We start from the raw sequence: 23,814 nt of genomic DNA, 5'->3' as shown, positions 1-23,814 counted from the left end.
AAAGCAAAAAGCCAGTAGCAAAAGCACTAGCTCTCCCTAATTCATGCTCTTATATAGAATCTGCCCAACAAACTAAGATACAAACTAAGACCACCACTCCTTAACCTGTTAGAATTCCAGTTTCTTAACACGCCAGGTTACATATAAACTATGCATACAACATATCTTGTTTGACCTGGAAAAAATCTAAGCAGTATTCTTACTATAGCTCTATTATGTCTAAGCACTGTCTAAAATTACATTCCTGGAGCCTCCACTGAAAAGATTAGTAAGTTTTCCAACCTTCACTAGAACTCGCACTTCTACTCTGGCATTTGAACCTTTTACTTACTAAAAGCACTAGAGCTCATACTAAAACTGACTTACTGACTCACTTACTTATTCTAAAACTTAAACTTATACCTCTACCTTATGTATGAGTGGCTTAATATACTTCAATGCGTCCAAAGGTTTTAATTCAATCCCTGCACTCTGATTTCTCTTCTAAGAATTCAGAGACCCCCGACTCACTGACTCCAACAGTTAGCCTAAAAAGAAACATTGGGTACACTTGCAGTGGGCAACTTTCTGTTAAAGGGCACAGAGACACTCACCTGGCAGCCTGAGAAAGAGTCACAAGAAGTTTGCTGCCTACCGGGTACTAGGATCCATGGTGTTGGTGAGAGGATATCCCAACTTCTCAAGAGCATGGAGAGATACTTTATCATGTGGGTAACAAATGATGCTGTAAGCCAAACCACAGACAGGATCAAGGAAGACTATTAACATCTGGTGAGGCAAGTAAAAACACTGGTGCCAAGTCATCCTCTCATAGTTAGAGAAAAGGGGACAGCCAGAAGCAAATGCATAGTGCAGACTTTAGACTGAAGGACTCAGCAGTGGGATTCAGAATGGCGATGCTTGTGCCATTGCTTCCTCCTTGATTAGGTCATGCCAACTAGTGCAGTGACAGATGTTTCTTGGATGCCTCTCAGGATGAGGATCAAGGGTAAACCACGCTGAGTGTGTGTATGGTTGTTGTGTTTGCTCTTACATCCCGTCTGTGCAACCCAATTGCTTGATTACCTCTAGGAAATGCCTGGACACAAACATGTACAGCACAGGGAATAAACAAGAATTAGAAATCTCTATGTGGTCACAGGGCCATGATCTCAATGCAATGACAGAACATGGTGGGATAGCTCATGTGACTGAAATGTTGTCAGGGATGGCCAAGTCAGTGTGATGAGGTAGTGGAGTTGCTCATTATATGAGAGACCATATTGACTGCAACGTATTGAGCTCTTCCCAGGGTCAGGTGAATGAGTTGAGAGTTTATACGTGAGAATTTAAGGGAAAGCTTAAAATAGGTGACACTGTTGCAGGTTTACTATAATCCACCCGAACAGGAGGAAGAAATTGATGAGCCTTTCTGTGGACAGATGGAAGGTGGCCTCATGATCACTGGTCCTGGTTCTCATGGGGGACTTCAACCACCCTGATATTTGTTGGAGGGGCAACACAGCACAGCACTCACAGTCCAGGAAGTTCCTGCAAATACTTGAAGATAACTTTTTGACACAAGTGTTGGAAGAGCCAACAAGGCAAGGTGTGTTACTGGACTTTGTACTAACAAACCAGGAGGGACTCAGTGAAGATATGAAGGTTATACTGACCTTCAGTGCAGTGACCATAAGATAATGGAACATGGGATCGCTGTGGTGGAAGCAGAGTCATAACATGGCTATAACCCTAAACTTCTAGAGAGTTAACTTCAACTTCTTCAAAGATCTACTTAGAGGAATCTCATGGGGTGGGGCTCTTGAGAAGGGAGTCCAAGAGAGGAGGTCAGTATGCAGGCATGCCTTCCTCCAAACTCAAATCCTGCATATCCCTGTGATAAAAAAGTCAGGCACAGGGAGCAGGAGAGCTGCATGAATGACCAGGAAGCTTCTGGCAAAACTCAAATAGAAGAAAGAAATTTATGAGATATGGAAAAAGGGACAGGCCATGTAGGAAGAAGAGGAACACTGTCAGAATATGCAGGAATGCAACCAGGGAGGTTAAGGCCTGCTTGAAATTGAGCCTGACAAAAGATATCAATGAAAACAAGAAGGTATTCTACAAGTATATCAGCAGCAAAAGTAAGATTAGGGAAAATGTGGGAATGCTGTTGAATCAGATGGGTGTCCTGGTAATGGGACACACAGAAAAGGCAGAATTACTGAATGCCTTCTTTGCCTCAGTCTTGAAGCTGGGGATCTGGCTGATCTACTTGGAGGCTGTGATGTTACTCAAGTGGAACTTGACAGGCTGGAAAGTTGGGCAGAAAAAAACCCGAGGAGGTTCAACAAGAGCACCTACAGGTCCTGCACATGGGAAGGAATAATCAAGTACCAAAACAAATTGGGACTGACCTACAGGACACCAGCTCTGGGAAGAAGGACCTAGGGATGCTAGTGGGTGACAAGTTGACTGTGAGCTGAGAGAATGTCCTGGAGGCCAGGAGGGCCAGTGGGATTCTGGAGTGCATCAGGAAGAGTACGGCCAACAGGTCAGGGAGGGTATCCTGCCCCTCTGTGCTGCCCAGGTGGGACCCATCTGGAATGCTGTGTTCAATTCTGGGCTCCAGAGGTCAAGAAAGACAAGGAGTTACTGTAGAGGGTCCAGTGAAAGCCATAAAGATGATGAAGAGGCTGGAGCATCTCGTATGAGGAGAGTCTGGAAGCTAAGCCTGTTTAGTCTAAAGAGGAGAAGACTAACAGGGGATCTCATCAATACATATAAATACCTCAAAGGGGTGTGAAAGGATGGGGCCAGACTCCGTTCAGTGGTGCCCAGTGATAGGATGAGGAGCAATGGCCTAAAACAAACCACATCAAGTTCAACCTCAACATGAGGAAGAGCTTCTTTACACTGAGGGCTGCAGTGCACAAGCTGCCCAGGGTGGTCATGTAATCTCCCTCTCTGGAGACATTCCTGTGAAACCTGCTTTAGGAGACCCCGCCTTGGCAAGGGGATTGGATTCCATGATCTACAGAGGTCCCTTCCAACCAATTCTGTATACATCACTCAAATGCAACTTATATACTTTGGAAGCTATACAAGAAAAAAATTGTACTTGAATCTATAGGCAACATGTTTGAAAAATATAATTATCCTGAAAGAGGGCAAGTTGTTTACCAAGGCATGAGCAGTTGTATACAAGCCAGTGAAGTGTCTCTTCAGCTGACTGGCTGCTGGAATACCTTCTACACACTGAGAACTGTCTGTCACTCATGCACATTTAGGACAAGATGCTGGATTACTAACCTGTACAGCCAATCAAACAGGAGGCTAGACTGTGCAAATAGTCCAGAAACCTGACCAACCGGAAGTTAGATATTCTTTCTCTAAATGCTTTAGCCTCCTGCCTCAGTTTCTCTTGTCTATAGTATATTCAAAATTCCTGAGGCATGTGTAGAGACACTAGGTTACAGTACAGCAAGGTACTATTACAGCAGTTATGTCAGAGAGTTGTGTTCCTAGTAAGGACCACAAGAAGCACTCTTCTACTGACTTTGCATCCCCAACCTCTATTAATTTTTCAAGCTTTTTTTCAGTCTTGTCTTCTCTTGGCTGCTTCTGTGACTGAATCCAGATAGGACATGTTAGTCTGTTAATTGTCATACACTTCCTCCCTGTACCTCTGGCCATCTGCTTGTTGTTCAAGAGGTCATTTAATGCTATATGTTTTTTAATGTTATATGAAATACTAGATGTGATTAAAACCGCCCTATAACAGTAAATTGAAAAGTAGTAAGTAATCTCTTTGCTTTATACATTAAAAGTTGCAACGTGCTATGCCTGTTCCGTGTTATCAGAAGCCCTTTGTCTCAGCTTTAGGCCATTTCCCAGTTCTGGACCATTCAGCAGGGTGATAGTTTTGGTTGTTGGAGCATTTGTGACCATGGCTAGCTATTCTGAAACTTTCTTAGTGAAAATTTTTTGCAATGTCTTCAGTTTTAGGAGAAAGATTTCTATTTTTTTATTCCTTGAATTGGTTTAACAAGCTGACTACTTTTAGGCACACTGTAACATTACCACCACTCATCTGCTGAATCCAGACGAACTGTTGAATGAACTAATCATTGTTCTTTCAAAGAAGCATGTCGAGTATGTTCAGAAGGGGTAAGTGTAAAATATGACGAGTTCAATTTGTATTTGTCTAAATGGTTGTTAGTCCAGTCTTTAAAAAGCAAAGTATTTAAACTGTTTCTTAGTTTCTTGATGTATTGTAAAATAATCTTTATAGAAAGTGTACAACACTAAATGAATAAAATGTGTGCAATAAAATCTGCCCACACAGTGCAAAACTATGTTAAGTCTGTTCTAGAAGAGCTCTTTCACCAACAGGTATAGACCAATAGTAGTAGGGTGACGCTTAGGAAAAATTCACATCAGCCTGTCTCATGAGAAATTTTAAATACCAAAAGTTGTTTTAGTTATAGTCGCATGACCAAATGGGACAATTTTGGAAAATAGTGTAGATACATTTTAACTCTCATTCTTGGCAGTTAAAAGACATTAGCCTTTAGGCAAGAGGTCAGTACATTTTAAAAGGTGTGCAAAAGCCACACACCTTCTCGTGGATTATTTGAATTCGTACCGTTTACTAGCTTCACTAAGCTAGTGATTGATTAGATTGGTTCTTACTTTTGGTCAAACTGAAAGACTATTTTCTGACTTCCCAATACATGAAATAACCATTGTGCTCACTTTTCAATATGCATTTTCTCAAGTTCTTGAGTATTTCAGTGATGGGTATTGGTAGAACATCAGAGTATACATCAACCTCTGATGCATTTCCAAACTCATAATATGGAAGGATGCTGGATTGCACAGCAGCACCTGCTCCCATTGTAATAATTCAAACTCTGCATTCAGTTTTTCCTATTTCCACATGAGCTGAGCTGCAGCCAACAGAGAGAAGAGTGTTTTTGTGTAGGAAAAACATGGGAACTTTCCATCATTCCAGCTCTGAGGATGGGGGCCTTTGGTTAACAGGTTCTTGTGGGAGGGTAGGGGATTGGTGCTGCATATTGGACCTGGGACATAATAATAAATATGGTGCCCTGAAACTACAGTATTCACAAAGCTCTCAGGTGACTAATTTGTGGACTGTTTAACAATATTCTGAACAGCAATGGGATATTTTATTTAAAGTGCTTCTATTAATTTAAAATAACATTACAAAACAAATATGAAATGGTGCAATAATTGTTCTGTTTTCCCTTCTGTTTTACAGTTATACCCTGAAATGTCAAACACGGTCAGATTTTGGTAAAGTAACTATGGAGTTTAAGTTAGAAGTATGTCAGCTCACTAAGCCTGAAGCAGTGGGTATCCGGCGACAACGGCTTAAAGGTGATGCCTGGGTCTACAAAAGGCTGATAGAAGACATCTTATCTAGCTGCCAAGTGTGAGTGGCAGAGTCTTTTATCATGATGTTTTAGAAAGGTATTTTCAGAGAAGCGCTTCTTTCTCACAGTCACAGCTATATGTGAAAAATCTGTCATCTTGAGTTTTTAACCATCCCTCTTTGTACATATTTCTTCTGTGTGTTTCCTTTAATATTACATTTGTAATAAATGTACTGCAACTTTTCTGAAGTGAAATTCTCTAAGCCATTCACTTGCTTACATACTTTTCACATATCTGGGTTAAAAACGTAGTGGTTTTATGTGCTGAAGCTTATTGTGGGATGTCTTCAGTTATCAAGTGCATGGTGCACAGTAATAGTCATTTGCATAATTCTCTTCCTGTCTCTGCTTAAGTAGGATTTATTGAGATCATTAACTAAGTCACAGCTGTGGTTCTCAGAGTTGCACTATATGCTCAGTGTTGTACAAAATAGGATGGGCTTCAATAAATGTGAAGTCAAGAGTGCTAGGATTTAAACTGATCCCATATAAAGCATTGTGCTGTCTCATTATGAAACCTCAGTGATGCTTAACAAGCCTGTGCTCTTTCTGATGCTCTTGTGTTAACGTGATAATAGGAGGATCTCTGAAGAACACTACCACCTTTGAAGTGCTCTGAATGGAGAAGGCATTTTTCACCCATCTGTCTACAGGGAATTCAGTGACACCTTTAAGAGAACTTAAGCACCAGATATAAGGCTTGAATATGCAGAACTAAGTAAGAACATCTATGAGTTGGTTGGGAAGTTGCTATCATACCTTATAAACAGATGCATATCTCCCTGTGCTTGTTCTGGGTGTTGTGTGGAGTGTTTATTTCTGCCTTTAGTTGGACTACGGCAGAAACCACACCAGGGTAAGCCCAAGCAGCAGCAGTGGGAAGACACATGTTGAAGCCTTTCTCTATGCGATGATATTTAGTAATACCAAGACAAGTTGAAAATGTGCTGAAGCTTTTTCCTAAACAGGAGTTAACTGCCACATGCTGCATGTAAGCCCCATGTTACTGCCCCTTAACTAAAGCCTGAGGCACATCCACCCAAGGGTTGGGTGGGTGAGAGAGCTGAGCATTGCTGGAAGCTTGCAGTGACAGACATGAGATCTAGCTGCTAATGAAAGCTGTCTGCTTGGTCTTTTGTGACCATTACCTCAGGAGCTGGAGGCTTATTTTGTCTGTATCAAGATAGAAGCATCCATCAATTTTGTTTTCAATGCCGGGTTGTCCAGTTGCTGCTTTGTAACAGGTAAAGGAAGGGGAACATTTTTATCAGATTTCAAGAAAAAGAAATTTTGGTAAGGAAAGAGAACTAAGAGAGAACTGCTGCTCCTTGAAATATTTCTGATCAAGAACATTTTAGGTGCAGAAGGGACTAGTAGGAAAAACAGGACAACGTGAACAATGACTCAAACCCACCTGAGAGATGGTAAGAGAGGTAGTAATGTGAGCCAGGGGTGGTTGGTCACATTAATTGATCAGACGGCATGGAACATGATTATGTTCACTTTGGAAAGGTAATCTAATCATGGACTTTGTCAAATGGGATACTAAGAAAAAGTGGGAAAGTCAGAAATTAAAATAGAGGGATGGAAATCTGACAGGCAGTTCAGCAAGAAGACTAGGACTTGATGGTTATGATTCCCTTCATCTTGACACATTTTATGATTCTAGCCTGTGACAGGAAGACAGCACAATCCTGTCCGTCACAGCAAGTGCAGGGTATCTGGGGAAACTCCATCAAACAGAACTTTGCACTTGGTGAGGCTGGAATCTTGAGGGTCTGGGGTGCTGAGAGTGTAATGGTGCCAGCTGACGAGGCAATGCAGAGGACTTAGCCTGGTGTTGGCTATGTCTCCAACCCAAGTGTGTATGCATTCCCCAGCAAACAAGAAACTGGACCAACAGGAAAGCAGGAGGTTTTAGGTCTGGGCAAAGGTTTCACATGGGCAGAGGATGGGTGCTGGTTTTGAGGGTGACAAAGAAGCCTGGAGTGTGCCCGTGGGCCAGTGTGCAAGTGCTGCATACTTGCAGTGAGCAGCACTGAACCAGATGGTGAGCAGGGACCCGTATGGGGTCAGTGGATCAGAATCTAGAATAGGTTCTGGGGTACCCTTGACTGCCTGTGCTCCAGTAGGCAACTATGCTCTTGACGTCCATTAACTGCTAGTACTGAAGGGTGAATGGTGATGCCCATACAGCACAGGAGATCTCATATGTAGTCTGTGACTGGCACATGAATTAAAGACTTGTGCCTAAAGCTAGCCTATTTTTCTAACAAATTGGTACTTAAAGCTTCATATCACTTAAATACTTTCAGTATTCCCAGCTGCAACATGACACTCCTGTTTGGTTTCTGTATGCTGAAATTTGAGTCTGCTAAATATCAGCTATCATTTTGAAATCACCTAAACTGTTGGTGGAGCAGCTGATGGTTGTAGCTGATGTGTATCTGGGGTGCTGAAGTATCATGTGATTTCTGATTTTCCTTGCTTTCTTGTTTCAATATAAACTTCTCCCCAAGAATTTGATCTGGAATCTTCTGCCTGGAATTTGATCAGAATGAAGTAAGGTAGAAAATGGAAGGGCTGATAGAAGGAGGCAATTGATAGCAGTTTCACTAATGAATAGAATAACGTGCTTTAAATCACCAGTCACAGTCATAAAGCCCAAGGGCTGATGATTTGAAACATTTACTTGCTTTTGCATTCCTTGAGATTTAAATTCAGGAATGACTATGGAAGTATCCTGTCCTACCCAAACTGTCACTGCTCAAAAGCACATTCTCTGTAACTATCTTCTCCCTATGGTGACAAAACTGATGTTGTCAACAGACAAGAAGTAATCAGGATGCCTTGTTCATTCTTTCTAAGCTAAAGATCACTAATTGGATTCAGGTTGTTTTACAAGCTCTGATGTGTGGAAAAAGGTTCTTCATAAGGTACCATCCTGACTTGTTTTTACTAATATTCCTTGCTGTGAATGCATAACATTTGGTGATAGGAATTAGAAAACAGGCAAGAAACAGGAATCATATGTGCCTTTTTTTTAAAACCAAACTGCTGCTACTATATCACTAATTTTTTTTACTAACATTGCTGGTAATCTGTTTCACCTGACCTCAGGTAGAACTCCAAGACAAAACCAAGGATTAACAGATAAAGGAGCTATGTGGCTGAGAAGAAGCATGGGTTGTGCACCAAGCTTGTGGAAGCCTTTAAGCAGACAAGCACAGGGCCAGGTTTGTTTTGCTTCCCTGTATTCACTCAGCTAGGTTGTATAGCGTCATGGATGTCTGTCAGTCTTGAAAGCATGCTTGCTTTGCTATTCCTAAGGACCTGTACTAATGTCAATCCCTTGGAATTTCTTTTGGAATCTAAACTCAATCTATGTTCATTATTTGTCCAGGTTTGGGCTGGGATCAAATTCATTTCTTCCTAGGAGCTGGTACAATGCCATGTTTTGGGTTTAGGAGGAAAACTTTAGTAATACACATTTTAGCTGTTGCTGGACAGTGCTTAACCTAAGTCAGGGATTTCTCAGCTTCTCATGCTCTAACAGCAAGCAGTCCAGGGGGCACAAGCATTTGGGAGGGGGCACAGCCCAGATAGCCAAACCCAACTGATCCAAGGGATATCTCTAAACCATAGGGTGTCATCATCAGCATTTAACACGGTGGGGATGTCATGGTTTGATGATGTCCAAACACCAGGCATCGATGAAAGCCACTCAATCACCCTCCCTTGCTGCAGCTGGAAGGAGAGAAAATTTAATGAAGGGCTCATGAGTTGAGATAAAGACCAGGAGAAAACAGTCAAAGGGCAAAACAGGCTCAATTTAGAAATATTAAGTGAATTTATTACTAACAAAATCAGAGTAGGAAAATGAGAAATAAAATAAGCCCTTAAAATAACTTTTTCCCCCTCAACACTTCCCTCCTTCCCACTGACAGTGAAGGGAGGCAAGGGAGTGGGCATTTTGGTCAGTTTTGGTCACACAAGGTTTTTCTTCTGCTTGGTTAAGAGAGAGAAGTCATTCCCCTCTGAGACCATGGTGTCCCTTCCCATGGGAGGCAGTTCTCTGAGAACTTCTCCAGTGACATTCCAATCTCACAAGCAGCAGTCCTCCCAAAACTGCTGCTGTGGGGTGCAGTCCTCCAAGGAAAGGCTGCTCCAGGTTGGAAGCAGGGGCCCCCTCTCTCCACCAGGTCTCCCACTAACTGCATCACGTCCTCCTGCAGGCATTTACCTGCTCTGGCGTGGGCACCTCCCTCATGGGCTGCAGGTGCATCTCTGCATCCTCTGTGGATCCCCATGGGCTGCGGAGGCACAGCTTCTTCACCATGGTCATGACCATAGCCTGCAAGGAATATCAGCACTTCCTTCCCCTCCTCCACTGACCTTGGTGTCTCCATGTTGTTTCTCTCACACATTCTCACCTCCTCTTCTCTAGCTGGAATTAAAACTGTGCCACCACCTTTTGTTTTTATTTCTTCTTAAATAGATTGTCACAGAGGCATTACCATCATCTCTAGTTGGCCCAGCTTTGGCCAGCAGCATGTCCATTCTCAGAGCCATCAGGGATTGTTTCTGCCAGACATGCTGGAAGCTTCTAGCAGCTTCTCACAGAAGCCATCTCTGTGGCCCCCATGCTATTAAGCCAGGCCATACAAAACCAACATAGGGGAGAAAGAAGAAAAGAGGGACAGCATTTGTCTTCTTGAATTGTGATTAGGCGTAGAGTCTTGGTGTCATGTTATTGGCTGAGCACATTCATGCTCATGGAAAGTGGGGAAATAATTCCTTGATAAACTTTGCTTGTGTGCTTTTTCTATGCCTATTAAACTTGATCTCAAGCAAAGGATTTTAACTTTTACCCTTCCATTTCTTTCCTCCATCTCACTGAAAGTGAGTGAGCAAGTGGCTGGGGCTGAGTTGTCAACTGTGATAAAACCATGACAATTGTACATGAACATTGTCTTGATGTTACTATTATGCTTGAGTCTTATGTCTTGATGATGCTACCATTTGTCCAAGTATATGATTATTACAATTTACCAATGTATGATTTGTTAAGACTGAATTCATCGAACTTTGGGGCCTTATCTTGACTCTCCATTTCATTGTCCCAGTGCTGAAGTGATCTTTTAAAAGCAGGTGGTCCCTGTTCTTGTAAGTGCCTATATGGATTTCATGCAATAGCCACACTCTTTGTTCTTTATCTACGAGAACTACTACTCCTAGTAGTTTACACTATGGATATTCATGTTCTTTCTGCTGTACATGTTCTCAGTTCCTCCTTTGTGTTCCTATCTGGTAATTTTCTGTTTTTAGTTCATCATGATAAGAAAGATACTTGTCTTGTTGATGAGACAGTATCAGTGGGAACTGAGATAAGTCTAGAGGTGAGAGTTAGATTCAGCTGTACAAGGGGATTCTTGACCTTGGCACTGGCCATGCAGCAGCCCCCAACCCCATCCAAACCTAGAAGCCCTTGGCAGCCAACCAGCAAGGAGGGGGCAATGCCAAGCATCAAGGGAGATTTAAATGGCTCTAGGGAGTGTAAATGATTCCAAACCAGGAGACCAGGAGTGAGCAAACAGGGACATGCCATGTCAGTTTCTATGGACAAGATGAGCAGGAGCAGCTAGTCTCCAGCTCTCTGGAAGCAATCAGTAGAGGCAGAAAACAGACCAAGTGGTTGGTGAAGAGCACAGAGACCTTTTCAGCACCAGTCTTTATAGTGTATCCTCTCTCAGCTATAGTTTTGGCATGCCACTGTAGCTGCTGAAGTCACTGAACCATGTCAGAGGCCTTCAGCCAGACCTGCTGATGCTACATACAACTCTCCAGGTCTCAGGAGTGCTAGATGCCTCTCTGTGAGGCTGAGGCTGGCAATCATTCCTTTTTCAGGTGTTGTCGATGTGCTGCGTCACCAGATGAAGAAACGAGGGGAAGTGAATACACAGAATCTCAATTCAAAAGAATAAGAGATTGATGAATTCTCAGAGGTGCTACAGTCCCAAGAGTCTTTAACTTCTGTGGTAGTAGAGATCCAGATGGATTCAGAATGCTGTCACATAGTTAGTCAATGGTCTGTTGAACAGGAGAGCTGGTCTCTGCCAATTCTAGGAGAAAAGTTCCTCCTCCTGAAGACATAATGACCAGTAGGACTGGCACTTTGTACAACATGTAGGAAGGCCTGGAACCAGAAAGACAGTCAACTGATGAGGTGGATGAAGGTACTTCTGCGATGGAGTGGGGCCAACTAGGCCAACATAATTGTGTTACACCCTCATTTGTTAAGAGGGAAAGAATAGTTCTCATGTCTCCCTGCTAAGGGGAACAGAGGATTTGATATGTAGCCTGGACTCAGTTTACACGGAAGTCTACTATTTTCGAGAAAATCAAGTACGGAAAATTACTGGAAAACTCTCCAGTCTGCTAAGGCTGTCTGATTGATTATTATCTGTTACTGGTTCTTCAAGTCAGCAGTGATGAGATAGTAAAGAGAAGTCTGAGTGTAAAAGGAATTTTAGGACCTAGAGATGATTGGTTGAAGGATCAGGACCACAGGTAATATTTTCCACTGTCCTTCCAGTACCAAGGAATAATATTCAAAGAAACAATATTCAAAGGAACAGGCAGATCCATCAGATCAGCACTGGGCTTTGGGGCTAATGTAATTCGAATTTTTGACCATGGGATGATCTATACAACACCTGATCTGCTAACACCTGGTGGGATGCATCTCTCAGAGGGGAAAAACATTTCTAGCATAGGAGCTAGGAGGACTCGTTAATAGAGCTTTAAACTAGTTTGGAAGGGGGAAGGACTAAAACCAGGCTGGGTAGTGAGAGGCAGTGGGGTGATGCACCAAAACTTGAGGAACTGAGCACTGGTGGGAGATGTTGGCTACTACAGACCAGAGCTGAAGTGTTTCTGTTCCAACACACAGCATGAGGATCAAACGAGAGGAGCTTGAATCCTTGGCCCACTTCCAGTGATTTGACATCAGTGGTATAAGTGAAACCTTACTGGGACGAGTCCTGTGATTGAAGTGCCCTATTGAACAGTTACAAACTCCAGGAAGAGCAGGCAGGGCAGATGAGGCAGAGGGAGGCATTGTTTGTAACAGAAGGGTTAGAATGTAGAGAGGTCACAAGTGGCAGTAGCACAGTCGAGAGCCTCTGTGTAAGACTCGAGGGGCAGTGGAAGGATACAGATGTCTCTGTAGGACTCTACTGTAGATCTCCCAGCCCAAATGATAACATCAGTGGAACTAAGGGATGTGTCCAAGTCGACTGCCCTTGTCCTTCTGGGATACTTCAGCCTATTAGAAAACAACTGGGAGCATCACACAGTTGGTACAATCCAGGCTGGAAAGATTACTAAAACACCTGGATGACAACTTCATATACAAGTGCTAGGAGAACTGACAGGGAAAGATGCCCTCCTTGATTTGCTGTTTGTTAATAGAGAGGGTTGCATGAATGACAAGATTACTGGCTATCTTTGCTATTGCAGCCACAAAGTGATTGAGTTTAAAATCTCTGTTACAAGGAGGAGACGTGTCAGAAAATTTTCACCCTTAGACATGAGTAGAGCAGACTTTAGGCTGCTCAAGGAAATAGTGATCACAAGCCTTGGGAAAATTCTTCCAAAGCTGCTGGGGTCCATTAGAGTGGGTCACATTTTAGGCATCATCTCCTAAGGGCACAGGAAGAGGCTATTCCAAAATGCTGAAAGTCAAACAGATGAAACAGAAGGCTGGCTTGGTTGAGCAGGGATCTTCTTTTGGAGGTGATGCAGAAAAGGAAGGTGTATGCCCAGCAGGAGAAGATTGGGTGATATGTTGAGAACGCAGAGATGGTGCTCTGCAGGGACAAAATTTTTGCAGCCAAAATTTAACTAGAGTTGAAACTTGCCAGAACTGGGTGGAGATGGTTGGAGTGGATGATAAAAAGCGGGTTTTAAAATATATCGGCAAAAAGCACTGCAGAAATTACATTGGCCCATTCCAGAATAAGGGTGGTCACCTCCAAATAGGGAGTCTGACAAGACAGGGATATTTATTGTTTTCCTCATGTCTCTTCAGCATGTTCTAAGTGAGTCCCAGTGCCCTGAGCTGAATGACCATGGCTTGAGAATGATAAACTCACAGTTGATTCTGAAGTTGTAGGGATCTGCTGCACCAGCTGGATCCCTATAAATCTATGGGACCTGATGGGATTCATCTGAGAATACTGAAAGAGCTGGCTGATGTCATTGTGAAGCTTCTCTCAATATTTGAATGGTCTTGCATATCTGGAGAGGTCCCAGTTAAGTGGAAGCTGTCATAAAGTGCATGAAGGATGATCCTGCAGTTCCTGATAAGGTTATGGAGAAGATTATTCTGGGAGGTATTGAAAAACATATGAAGGAGGATACAGGCATAGGTCACCATAGCCAGCGTGGTTTCAGGAGAGTTAAGTCCTTCTGCTTATTAAATCTGATTCCTTTGTTTGACAAGGTATCCCACCTAGATGATCAAGAGAAGCCAGTGGAAATAACCTTTTTGGATTTCAGTAAAGCTTCTGATACTGCATAAAGAGACAAAGATCACAATTTCCTCAAACACTAAAATCACTGAAGACTGTGCTACTGTAGCGAGCTGTGCAACTGCTCATCTGTGATTCACCAAAACCCACTCCTGCAGTTCCCTTCCCTGCCATTCCCCTTCCCCATTTCTACCCTACCCCAGATATGCCTCCTGGATTTCTGGAATTGGGACTGTGAGTTAAGCCACCTAATGGCAACTTGAGATAAGACAAAGGTGACACTATTTTCCATTTATCTCATGCCTAAGGAAAGGTAAACAAGTCTTTGGGAGACTGTATCCACAAGGAAAGTGCAGTCAGCAGCTATGATGACAATCAGCTCTGACGAGTCTTGCAGGGGGGTACCATAACCCACTGATTAAAGACAAGAAACCCACTGAAATAAAAGAAGAGAAAGACTGAGCATGGAAATAATTACCATTTGAAGAGAAAGAATAATTTACTCAATAAAATAAGAGAACTGTGTAATAAATGAGCATTAATTTCCTTTTTGCTAAAATGCATAAATGATGAGAAGTTTTGAGCAACCTCAGAACTCCTACCGCTAAGAAGCCCACTCTTTCTCTGCCCCCTGCTCTCTTTACTACTTTTTATTTCTTTTATCTCTCTACCTCACATTTACTGTTAAATAAAATCCATACTATTGACTGGTGTTGCTTGCACCTTAATTCAAGTAGAGACATCTCTTTCTCATAATCAGATGGTAACATTCTGCCTCTCACAGGGTTTTTCTAGACAATTCAGCCCACAGCTGCATACAGTGGGTGAGCAGATGGCTAGTGGGTCAGGCACAAAGTGAATGGTGCAACATCAGGCTGGAAACAGGCCACCAGTATGGTTCTTGTAGGGTTCCATCTTTTGCCCAGTTTTCTTCAATAAACAACTTGTATGCAAGATTCAAAGGAATGCAAAGTAAGTTTGCAGATGAGTCCATTTACAGGCTCCCCAGGAAAGTGGTCACAGCAACAAGCCTGACAGAATTAAAGAAGCATTTAGACAACACTCTCAGGCACATGGTGTGATTCTTGGGACTGTCCTGTGCAGGGCCAGGAGTTGGACTTTGATAATCCTAGTGGATCCCTTCCAATTTATAATATTCTATGGATCTGTGGCATTTTGTCCAGAAAAGGGCAATGAAGCTGGGGAGAAGTCCGGATAAGAAATCTGATGAGGAGCAGCTGGAGGGGTTCAGCCTGGAGGAAAAGACCTTTGGTGGAGACCTTCTCATTTTCTACAGCTCCCAGACAGAAGGTTATAGCAAGGTGGTGGTTGAGCTCTTCTCCCAGTCAGCTAACTGCAGGATCAGAGGAAATGTCCTCAAGTGGCAACAGGGGAGTTCTGGACGGATATTAGAGAAAATTTTTTCACTGAAGGGCCTGACGCAGGCTGTCCAGGACAGTTCTGAAGTCACCATCCCTGGAAGTGTTCCAAAGGTATGTGGATATGTCATCTGGGGACATGGGTTAGTGGTGAACACAGTGTTGCTGCATTAACCCTTTTATTTATTTGCTCTTAGAGGTCTTTTCCAACCTTAATGATTCTGTAATTTTGTGATCTCTTACTTACTATGCAAATTTCCCTAGTGCCTTCTGCAGTTTGTGTTTAGGCCACTAATAAATATACTTAGCAAAAGTAGTCCGAGACCAAGTACTAAAGAACCAGTAGAAGTTCTACCCTCTTCAGAAGACGATCTTTCATTTTTAACTCCCTTATCTCAGTAATTCATGGATTAACCTCTGTCCTTCTGTCAATCACGTTTACTATCTATTGCAGTATAAAGTACCTTTTGCCTTTTTGCTACAGATTACTAAGAAAACCAGTATGCAAAGAAGGACTGGAGTAATTTTGATATCTTAACAAACTATGTGGCATGTTGATTTTATTTTGAGGAACAGACAACAGGGAACCCTTCCTGCTTTACCCCTACAGCTCACCAGTTCACGTGTTTAAATTAGTTTCCATTCAAAGCTTGATGTGCAGATCTTTTTTAAAGACTGTGCTTTAAAATTTTAACAAGAAATATATATTTCATAGAGATTCTCACTCTTGTTGTTTTTCTTTGTCTCTTCAGAACTTGTGTAGCTGGATGGCTTTGCAGAAGAGTAGACGGGTAGATAGTTCAGGTGCAAGGGCCAGAGGAACTCAAATGAAAAACTGCAGCTGGTTTGCTTTAAGGTGGAAATATCTGCGTAATCTGAGTAGACAAACACAGAATTACACTTTCAGAAGGGAAAATCAAAATACACTTGCGTATTGAAGTTAAGCTAATTATTGAGCCCATAGAGCAAGTTTTGGTGTAGATGCAATGCAAAATAAAACCACACAGACTTGGCTATCCAGGCTTGGTCAGGGTTGAGGCTATTAGTCTGATTGCTTACCTTTCTTTTACTAAATTAAATTCAATAGACTAACTAAGGGAATTACAATACTGGCATCTTTAATTTATGAAAGCAGCAAGTTGAAAAAACAACTGGAATGCCATATGGAAAGCTCTTCCAATATCTAAATGCAGCCCATTTTTGAGGGGAGAGGTGGATAATAAAATTGTAGTTGTTTCATTATAATATATTTGATAGTAGCTGCTGGTCCCTAAAGCTTTAAGTTCCGAGTGTTTGAGAGGTATAATAACAAACAGGCTTCAAAAAAGTTGTGCTTTAAACCTTCCTGTCCTCAAAGCCTGCTGAATGGGAGATGTTTACCATGACCTCAGAACACCTCTTTACATTCACATCTGATAGATGCCACCCACCCTACATGGCACACCCCACCTTTCTGCAGGTGCAGGCATTAGATGGAGCTGCATGGCACACTGATCTGCTAATGATGGTGCAAGAATAAACACACCACTGACAGGTCTCTAGCTGGGGCTGACAGGTGAGGGGGCATTTACACACAGGATATATTCCTTTACATTTCTGAGCACAGGAGCACGAGGAAGATTGTGAAGGAGTGAAGGTGGCTGCACTGCTCAGAGCATCAGGTCATGGGACAGTATTTCCCCCCAGATTGACCTACAGCTCCTACCTGCAGCACAGGGAGTCAGAAGGGGTGAGCTCCAAATTCCTAGTGTTTCTCTGGAATCCAGATACAGACCTGGTGAGCGAAGCAGGCAAAACAGTTGTCCTGTTCCTTATGAAAACTGCCTAGCACACCCAGCACAGCAGCTGGCTCTCCGAGATCCCAAGTACCTTCTGGATTGTAAAAGCCCTCCAGGCTCACCTGAAGGCTGTCTTTGGCTTGTTGAATGGGTACATTTTGATCAGTAAGATCTTAGTGTTTAAGTAGGCTTGAATAAAGCAACTCAGTAAAAATCTTTGTGAAAACATGTTTTGCAGTGGTTAAAACTTAAAGCTCAATCACTAAGCTAAAATCTGGAAACCTAGAGAGTAAACTAACTTTCCCTACATCAGGGATATTGGATAGACCATAGAGGTGTATTTTCAATATTCTATGGTGGGAAGGAGGGATGGCTACGTTTCAATAGCAGTGTTGTAGTTTGTTAACAAAGTATGCAGCATCATTCACCCAGGCACTTGTCAGGTTAGAAAAATGTATCTGGCAGACTTTTATTTTTATCAGTCAACTCTGGTTAAACCATGTAGACTTGGACACTCCATGAACTGTTTCTTTAGCTTAATATGAAGCCTATGCTCCACTAGAGAAAATAAACTCATCTACTGCCATTTTTTGGTTTTATCATATTAGTGTTTTGGCAAAGAATTTATTCAGTTTACTGTATTTAGTTATTTATGTACTACTAACTAGCTTTGCTACATTCCCTAGAGAAAGCTCCATTAAAACTCTTAATGTGACACCACATATTTTTAGATGACTAGAAAATAGTTGCAATTTTAATTTAAATTGAAATGACTGTGTAATGGCTGGACAAATCACTCTCCAGTCCCTAGAGCTCTTAATTGTAATTCTCCATTGTTTCTATGCATAAATTTTCTTTTTAAATGCTCATTTTGAAATACTATTTTTTCTCAACGTACTATATTCATTTAACAGTTTTTTTAATGGTTAACAACTTCATAATTAAACTTAAATTTAATGTTAATGTTAAATATAAAAGGTGGAAATTATATGCCTAATCAAGTGTTGGGAAAATAAACTGTGTTTGTATCTTGAGATGACAATAATTTAAGGACCTTTTCTTTGAGGAAGGAAAGGAAAGAGGAAAGATATCCTACTGGGAGTAATGGGCAGATTTCATTGTGTTTCTGCAGCAGAGAAGCAATAATCATAATGAGCAGTTCTTCTTTAGCCCTTACTACTGCTTTGAGTCATCATCACAAGAAAATAACCCTTTACTTCTCAAAGAGAAATCAAGTAGTTTGTATATTGCATCAACAACATTCTGATTTGTTTTGGGCTGGACAGAACCGGGGCAGCTCTTACCTCCTGGGAGCTGGCAGCTGTCCCAGTCCAAGACCTTCATGGAAAGCTGTCATGAAGTCTTACCTCATCTTCCAAAGTCCATCTAAGACATACAGCTGTGAAACCCTTAGCATTAGCTCTTGGGGTGTTTGCTATCATCATTGGTCACAGACCTGGAGATGCAGACTGTGGTCTTTCTCTACTCTCAATACTACTTTTTTACAATAACAAATTTTCCTTTCACATAGCCTGCATCACAGCTTTGTGGCCCTTCTTATCTGTATCACTGTCTTTGTCCTCCTCCCTGCCTGTTCCACCAATTCCTCCTTCCTTCTGAAACTCTTGTACCTTCTCAGTTCATGACAGCTCTTCAGTCCTTTATCTCCCACTCAGAGCCTTCCTGTGAAGGATGCTCTTGGCTTGCCTTCTTCAACTGCTCATTACATTCCAAAGTCTCTCCAGGTTTTTGGCTGCTTCTCACAGATTTCAGTTTTCTCAGTCTCCCTTTCCTGTCCACTCTGCTCATCCAGGTTTGAATCTTCCAAAGTGATTGCCATTTTTCCTGAAGACAGTACTAAAAAGGTGAGGTAATCACCATCCTTTCTAGGACAAAATTCTCCCTTTTATCTGCTGGTAAAAAGAGAAAAATCTGTCTTGGACAAACTGTTGGCTTCACCATCAAGATGCTGAACCTTCAGAATACATCACAATCACGAGGAAGAACTATGAGTCATAACAAACTCTATAAAGCAAACTAAATATCCCAAGATGTCCTACAGGAGACAATTTTTGTATCACATCGTTAATGCCAAGCAATATTCATAGAATTAAAAAAACATTTGGGTTCGAAGGGACCTTTAATGGCCGTCTAATCCAACCCTGCCCTGCAATGAGCAAGGACATCTTCAAAAGCTTTATTTTGTTATATATGCCACCATGCTTATAAAACCATGTGTGAACACCGGTCTATCCCATATCAGGAAGGAGCTTACTCATACATGTGGAAAAAGAGATGTTCATTTCAGGGGCTTTGGACAAAATTACCTTTAATATCCCTTCACCAGCGAAAGAATTGCCCATGTTTGAACTCAGAGAAGGTCCCCATCAGTACACTCGTTGGGCTCAGGAAACACCAGGGAAGTTTTAAGGGGTTTCATGAGAAACAGTACAGGAAGCAAGAACAGCGACTGACATGATTAGGTAAAGTTTAAAAAAGAAAAAAAAGCAATAAATTTTTTCCCAAGAAGATAAATTATTCAGATTCACCTTATAAAATGGTGTTAACAATTGTGAAAATCAAATTTTCATTTGCAATTTGAAATTCTCCATCAGACCCAGTTGTCTTGAAAACCCATAGCTATCTGGGAATGGAGGAAGCAGAGGAAAATATTAATCCTTGCTCCAGTGTTTATTTTCAGGGTTTCAGCTTCACAAGCCAGCTGGGAAAAAGTAACTGAGTTGCTGGATGTGTTGTTCTCGAGTACTGGCAAAGGGAAATTTAGCCAGGATAAAGCAGAGTTCCTAAATGGGAAACAGTAAAGTGTCTTCTTTCTATTGGCAGCAGCATCTTCATTTTGAAACATGGAGATTTGCACTCAAATCTTCTAAACTCTATACCACTGTGCAGAAAACTTTACAGCCTCCTCATGCAAATGTTCGGGGTAATACAGGTTTTCTTTTAATTAAAAGCTCAGCAGCTAGGAACTCATCCATTTTTAATTAATTGTGTAGTAATAGATTTTTGATTTTGTTTAATTTGTGGGATAGAAGAGAGTTTTAGCATCAGGATTTCAATTGCTTAGATAAAATCCTGCTCAGTATACACCTACAGAAAAAAAAGAAAACTGTAAAGCAAAAACCAACAGAACAACTGTGATGTGTGAATTCTGAAAGAACGACTGTCAGCCTGTATGTTTCTAGATGAATCTGTTTATATCATAATCCTTTAAACACAGACTGTGACCTAGACTAAGTAGGCCTAGACTTCTCTGGAAAGCTCAGACAAAGAGGGGATCTCTCCAAAGCTTTTGATTCAACAGGAGTCCTTGACTCAATTATAATGTAATCATTGCAATAGATGAGTTATTACTGTTATAAGTTGATATTTAGATATTTTTAGATAGTTTTATGTAGGTATCAGCAATACTTTCATAATGTACTAGCAATAAATTTAATTATAATCATCCCCACATTAACTGTGTCCCACTTCACATGCATAGCTGAGAGCCTCCCTCAGCCACAGCACCACCACATAGACATACTCAATTTTACAGAAATAGTCCTGTTACAGATGATTTTGGTTCCATGTTGTCACAGTACGACTTGGGTTTGCCAACCTTAATATATTTAATTTCTTTTAGAGACAGGACCCAGGAGTAGAGACAAGGCAGGCTCAAAACTTAAAAAGGTACAAGAAAAAGTTTATTAGTAACACAAAAAAATTCAGAATAAGATTCCTAGATTGTTCCCTCCTCCCCTTCATTCCACATTTCTTACCAACAAACAGACATAGAACACTTCAGTCAGTTATACATCCAAATAATCAGTTCAGTTTACTTAAGACTGAAAAGTCCCTTTTTTTAGTTATGGCTTAGGGGGTGTCTTCACCTTCACAAGCCACATCCGCCCGGGAAAATATTGCAGATTATGACTCTCCTCTCATTTTTTCACAGTCCTTCAAGAGCTGTGCTATGGGTTATGTTACAGCATTGGGGTACTACTTTTAAAGGCAGGCTGCTGAAAAACAAAATTGTCTTCATCTCCTTCACTATCAAATGTCTCTGTTCATATTCCAGTCCCAGAACAGAGAGAGCTCCATTTCCCCAAGGCAAAAAGTCTTCTTTTCAAGCATCCAAACCTCCCCAAGTATATTTCACAGTTTTAAGGAATTTTAGTGAAGTCACAATCCCCTTAGCCCACAAAAAAGGTTTTCAGCTACTTATCAGTGGCCTCTTTTCAATCTCTTCCCATCAGGAACTTTATCTTCATTCCACTGACCTCTGTAGTCTCCATGCTTTATTTCTTCTCATTCAGGAAAGCTCAGGAGATCAAGGATCTTATCCAGGCATAAAGAAGTTAAAGTTGTACCCAGATCATGAAGAAACAACATGGGCAGCTGGAGGGCTCTTCTGCCACGTGAAGAGGCGAGCCAAGCCGAGCCAGCAGGGCCGGGGCCATGTGGCCAGTGCTGGAGCCATGAGGCCGGTGCTGGAGCCATGTGGCCGGTGCTGGAGCCATGTGGCCAGGGCCGTGCGGAGCCAGGGGGCCCCCAAGCTAGGGGCTCCCCGCAGAGCCGGTGCCCGCGCCCCACATTGAGCCTGGAGCCGGACCGGGGACTGGTGCCCCAGCCAGAGGCCACCGTATCCCCGAAGGCCGGAAACCGAAAGAGAGGCAGCCAACCAGATCCACTGTGATTTGTGAAAGCGAAGTAACTTTTCATTGGTTTCCAGAGCTGTCCATCACCAAATCAACTCTCTGATTGGTGCCAGCAGCTCACAGGGGAGGCTCCCAGAGACGGGAGAGCCCCTCCCACTCCCCAGCCTCATGGAGCCTGCCCTGAGGTGAATCCACCCCTCCCCCCAAGCATGTGAAACCAACACACATGTGAATAAAAAGGAAAGCACACTGCACTAAGGGGGGACCTGACAGGATGATAGGGATCCCAACCTACTGCAGCACAGGATGAACAATCTCAGATGCAGAGCTCCAAAGGGCAGCAGTGAGGCACAGATCCAGAGTAGGATGCTAGACCCAGGGACAGTAGTGAGGACGCTCCTCCTGGAGCTCATGGCACAGAAGGGATGTTGGGGCTTTCTCCTCCCTCAGGGGCTGGCAAGTGTTTTCGGAAAAACAGGAGAAGAAGCCCGTGTGCTGCAGCTGAAAGCAAGCTTCTGTTTTAATGTTCATGCATCCTTGTCAGCTTGCAAGGAAAAGTGCTGGGGAGAGTCTTGGTGGGTAAAGTACCTGAGGCTCTGAGGTATCTGAGGTATCTGAAGCTAGGGAGAAGCTGCAGAGAGAAGTGACCCTGAAGTGAAGCACTGCAAAGGGGCCAGCAGCCCCTCTGGCAGTGACTGTGCTTTGAGCCAACCTGATCACAAAGCTGCATATCCAGATGGCAAGGGCTTTATGGATGTGTGAATTTTAAGTTTTGAGAAGAGAACTGTGAATGCACTTAAGGTGCAGCGTGGGTGATTTCTGTACCACAAACCCTGGAATCCTTGTTTCCTAATACTGTGAGTTCACAGACATCCAGCCATGCTGAATGGCATGGGCTGCAACCAGCTGAGCTTCCATAAGGCTTTGGGATCAGGGCTCAGGCTCATGGATGACCCCTCCCTGGAAGAGGTCAAGACCAGGTTGCATGGAGCAAGCTCATCTAATAGAGGTTGTCCCTGCTTATGACAGGAACATTTGAAAAAATTATCTTTAATGTTCTTTTCAACACAAACAATTCTGTGATTCTCTGATTAACCTTGGTTTACCCCTGTATTTGATGAGTCAGGGAATGGTGAGCATTACCTGCATGCTCATTGCTGGGCCTCCAGTAGGATGGGAAGTGACCAAGCAACATGGCAAGCTGTGGCAAAAGGCTGTGCAGGTTACTACACTCCTCTGGTACGAAGCACTCACTCCTTGGCAGGGGTTTTCCCTGTGACCTCTTAGGGACCAAGCCTGTCCTGCACAGGTAAAGAGCTGTCCGTACACCTGATTTGGGTGCTTGGTTTGCTGGTCTCCCTTCCCCATGAAAAGTCAGTCAAGAGTCATCACAAATCATTCTCCTTGACTTTTTTTCAGGGCCACGGCAGATGTTTTGTTCAACCTGAAGCAAAAAGTGTCTTCACTTCCACAGATCTCCCTTGGAAAGGAGCTTCTGCAGTAGCAGGAGGAGAGAGTTTCAGTGTAACTACAGGGGGTGATTTTTTTTTAAAAAAGTAATAAAAGCATAACATTTAAAGGAAGCCTACTTTGCAGCAGTCTTCAGACCTGTCGACTCTGGAGATGGCTTTGATGAGGGTTTAGTGTGCAGCAGTTCCCTGTTTTGAAGATACTGCTGTGACAGGGACCAACATATCACAACCTGCTGGGGATGGTGTCTCAGTCACTTAGCTTGTTTTCAAGTTTTTTGCTCTTCCTTTTTAATCTCTTTTCCTGGGATTTATTTGGCAGCTACTTTATATACTCAAAGACTGGTGTAGTATTTCTGCCCCTCTTTCATGTTTCTGAGTTGGAAATCTTGCTAAAAATGAGATGCTGACATTCATGAACTGTAAATCATTACTTAATGGGAGAATATTTAATTAAAACCTTAGTAAATTAACAGCTATCTTACTATACTCCACCATGGACCTTCCATCCTGGGATGATCCTATCACAATCAGACTGACTGAATAGGCTTGTAT

At 42.4% G+C, this 23,814-nt stretch overlaps 1 protein-coding gene across 2 annotated transcripts in view; it reads left to right on the top strand.

Annotated features, from left to right (window-relative positions):
- MELK (maternal embryonic leucine zipper kinase) overlaps positions 1 to 23,371 on the top strand; it is a 41,445-nt gene extending 18,074 nt beyond the window's left edge. The window contains exons 16-19 of one of the 2 annotated variants that reach the window (XM_056513025.1): positions 4,046 to 4,149; positions 5,267 to 5,440; positions 8,566 to 8,677; positions 23,210 to 23,371. In XM_056513025.1, coding sequence (XP_056369000.1) covers positions 4,046 to 4,149; positions 5,267 to 5,440; positions 8,566 to 8,677; positions 23,210 to 23,350 — 531 coding nt within the window. In that variant the 3' untranslated portion in view covers positions 23,351 to 23,371. Of the gene's footprint in view, positions 1 to 4,045; positions 4,150 to 5,266; positions 6,121 to 8,565; positions 8,678 to 23,209 lie in introns of those variants that run through there. The other variant, XM_056513024.1, reaches the window with a different exon arrangement.
- The last annotated feature ends 443 nt before the right edge of the window (positions 23,372 to 23,814 follow it).

This window comes from Oenanthe melanoleuca, chromosome Z (assembly GCF_029582105.1).
Source record: "Oenanthe melanoleuca isolate GR-GAL-2019-014 chromosome Z, OMel1.0, whole genome shotgun sequence".
In the NCBI taxonomy this organism is placed as follows: Eukaryota; Metazoa; Chordata; class Aves; order Passeriformes; family Muscicapidae; genus Oenanthe; species Oenanthe melanoleuca.
Note: the sequence above shows the minus strand (reverse complement) of the source record. Positions and strands in the feature narration are given on the sequence as shown.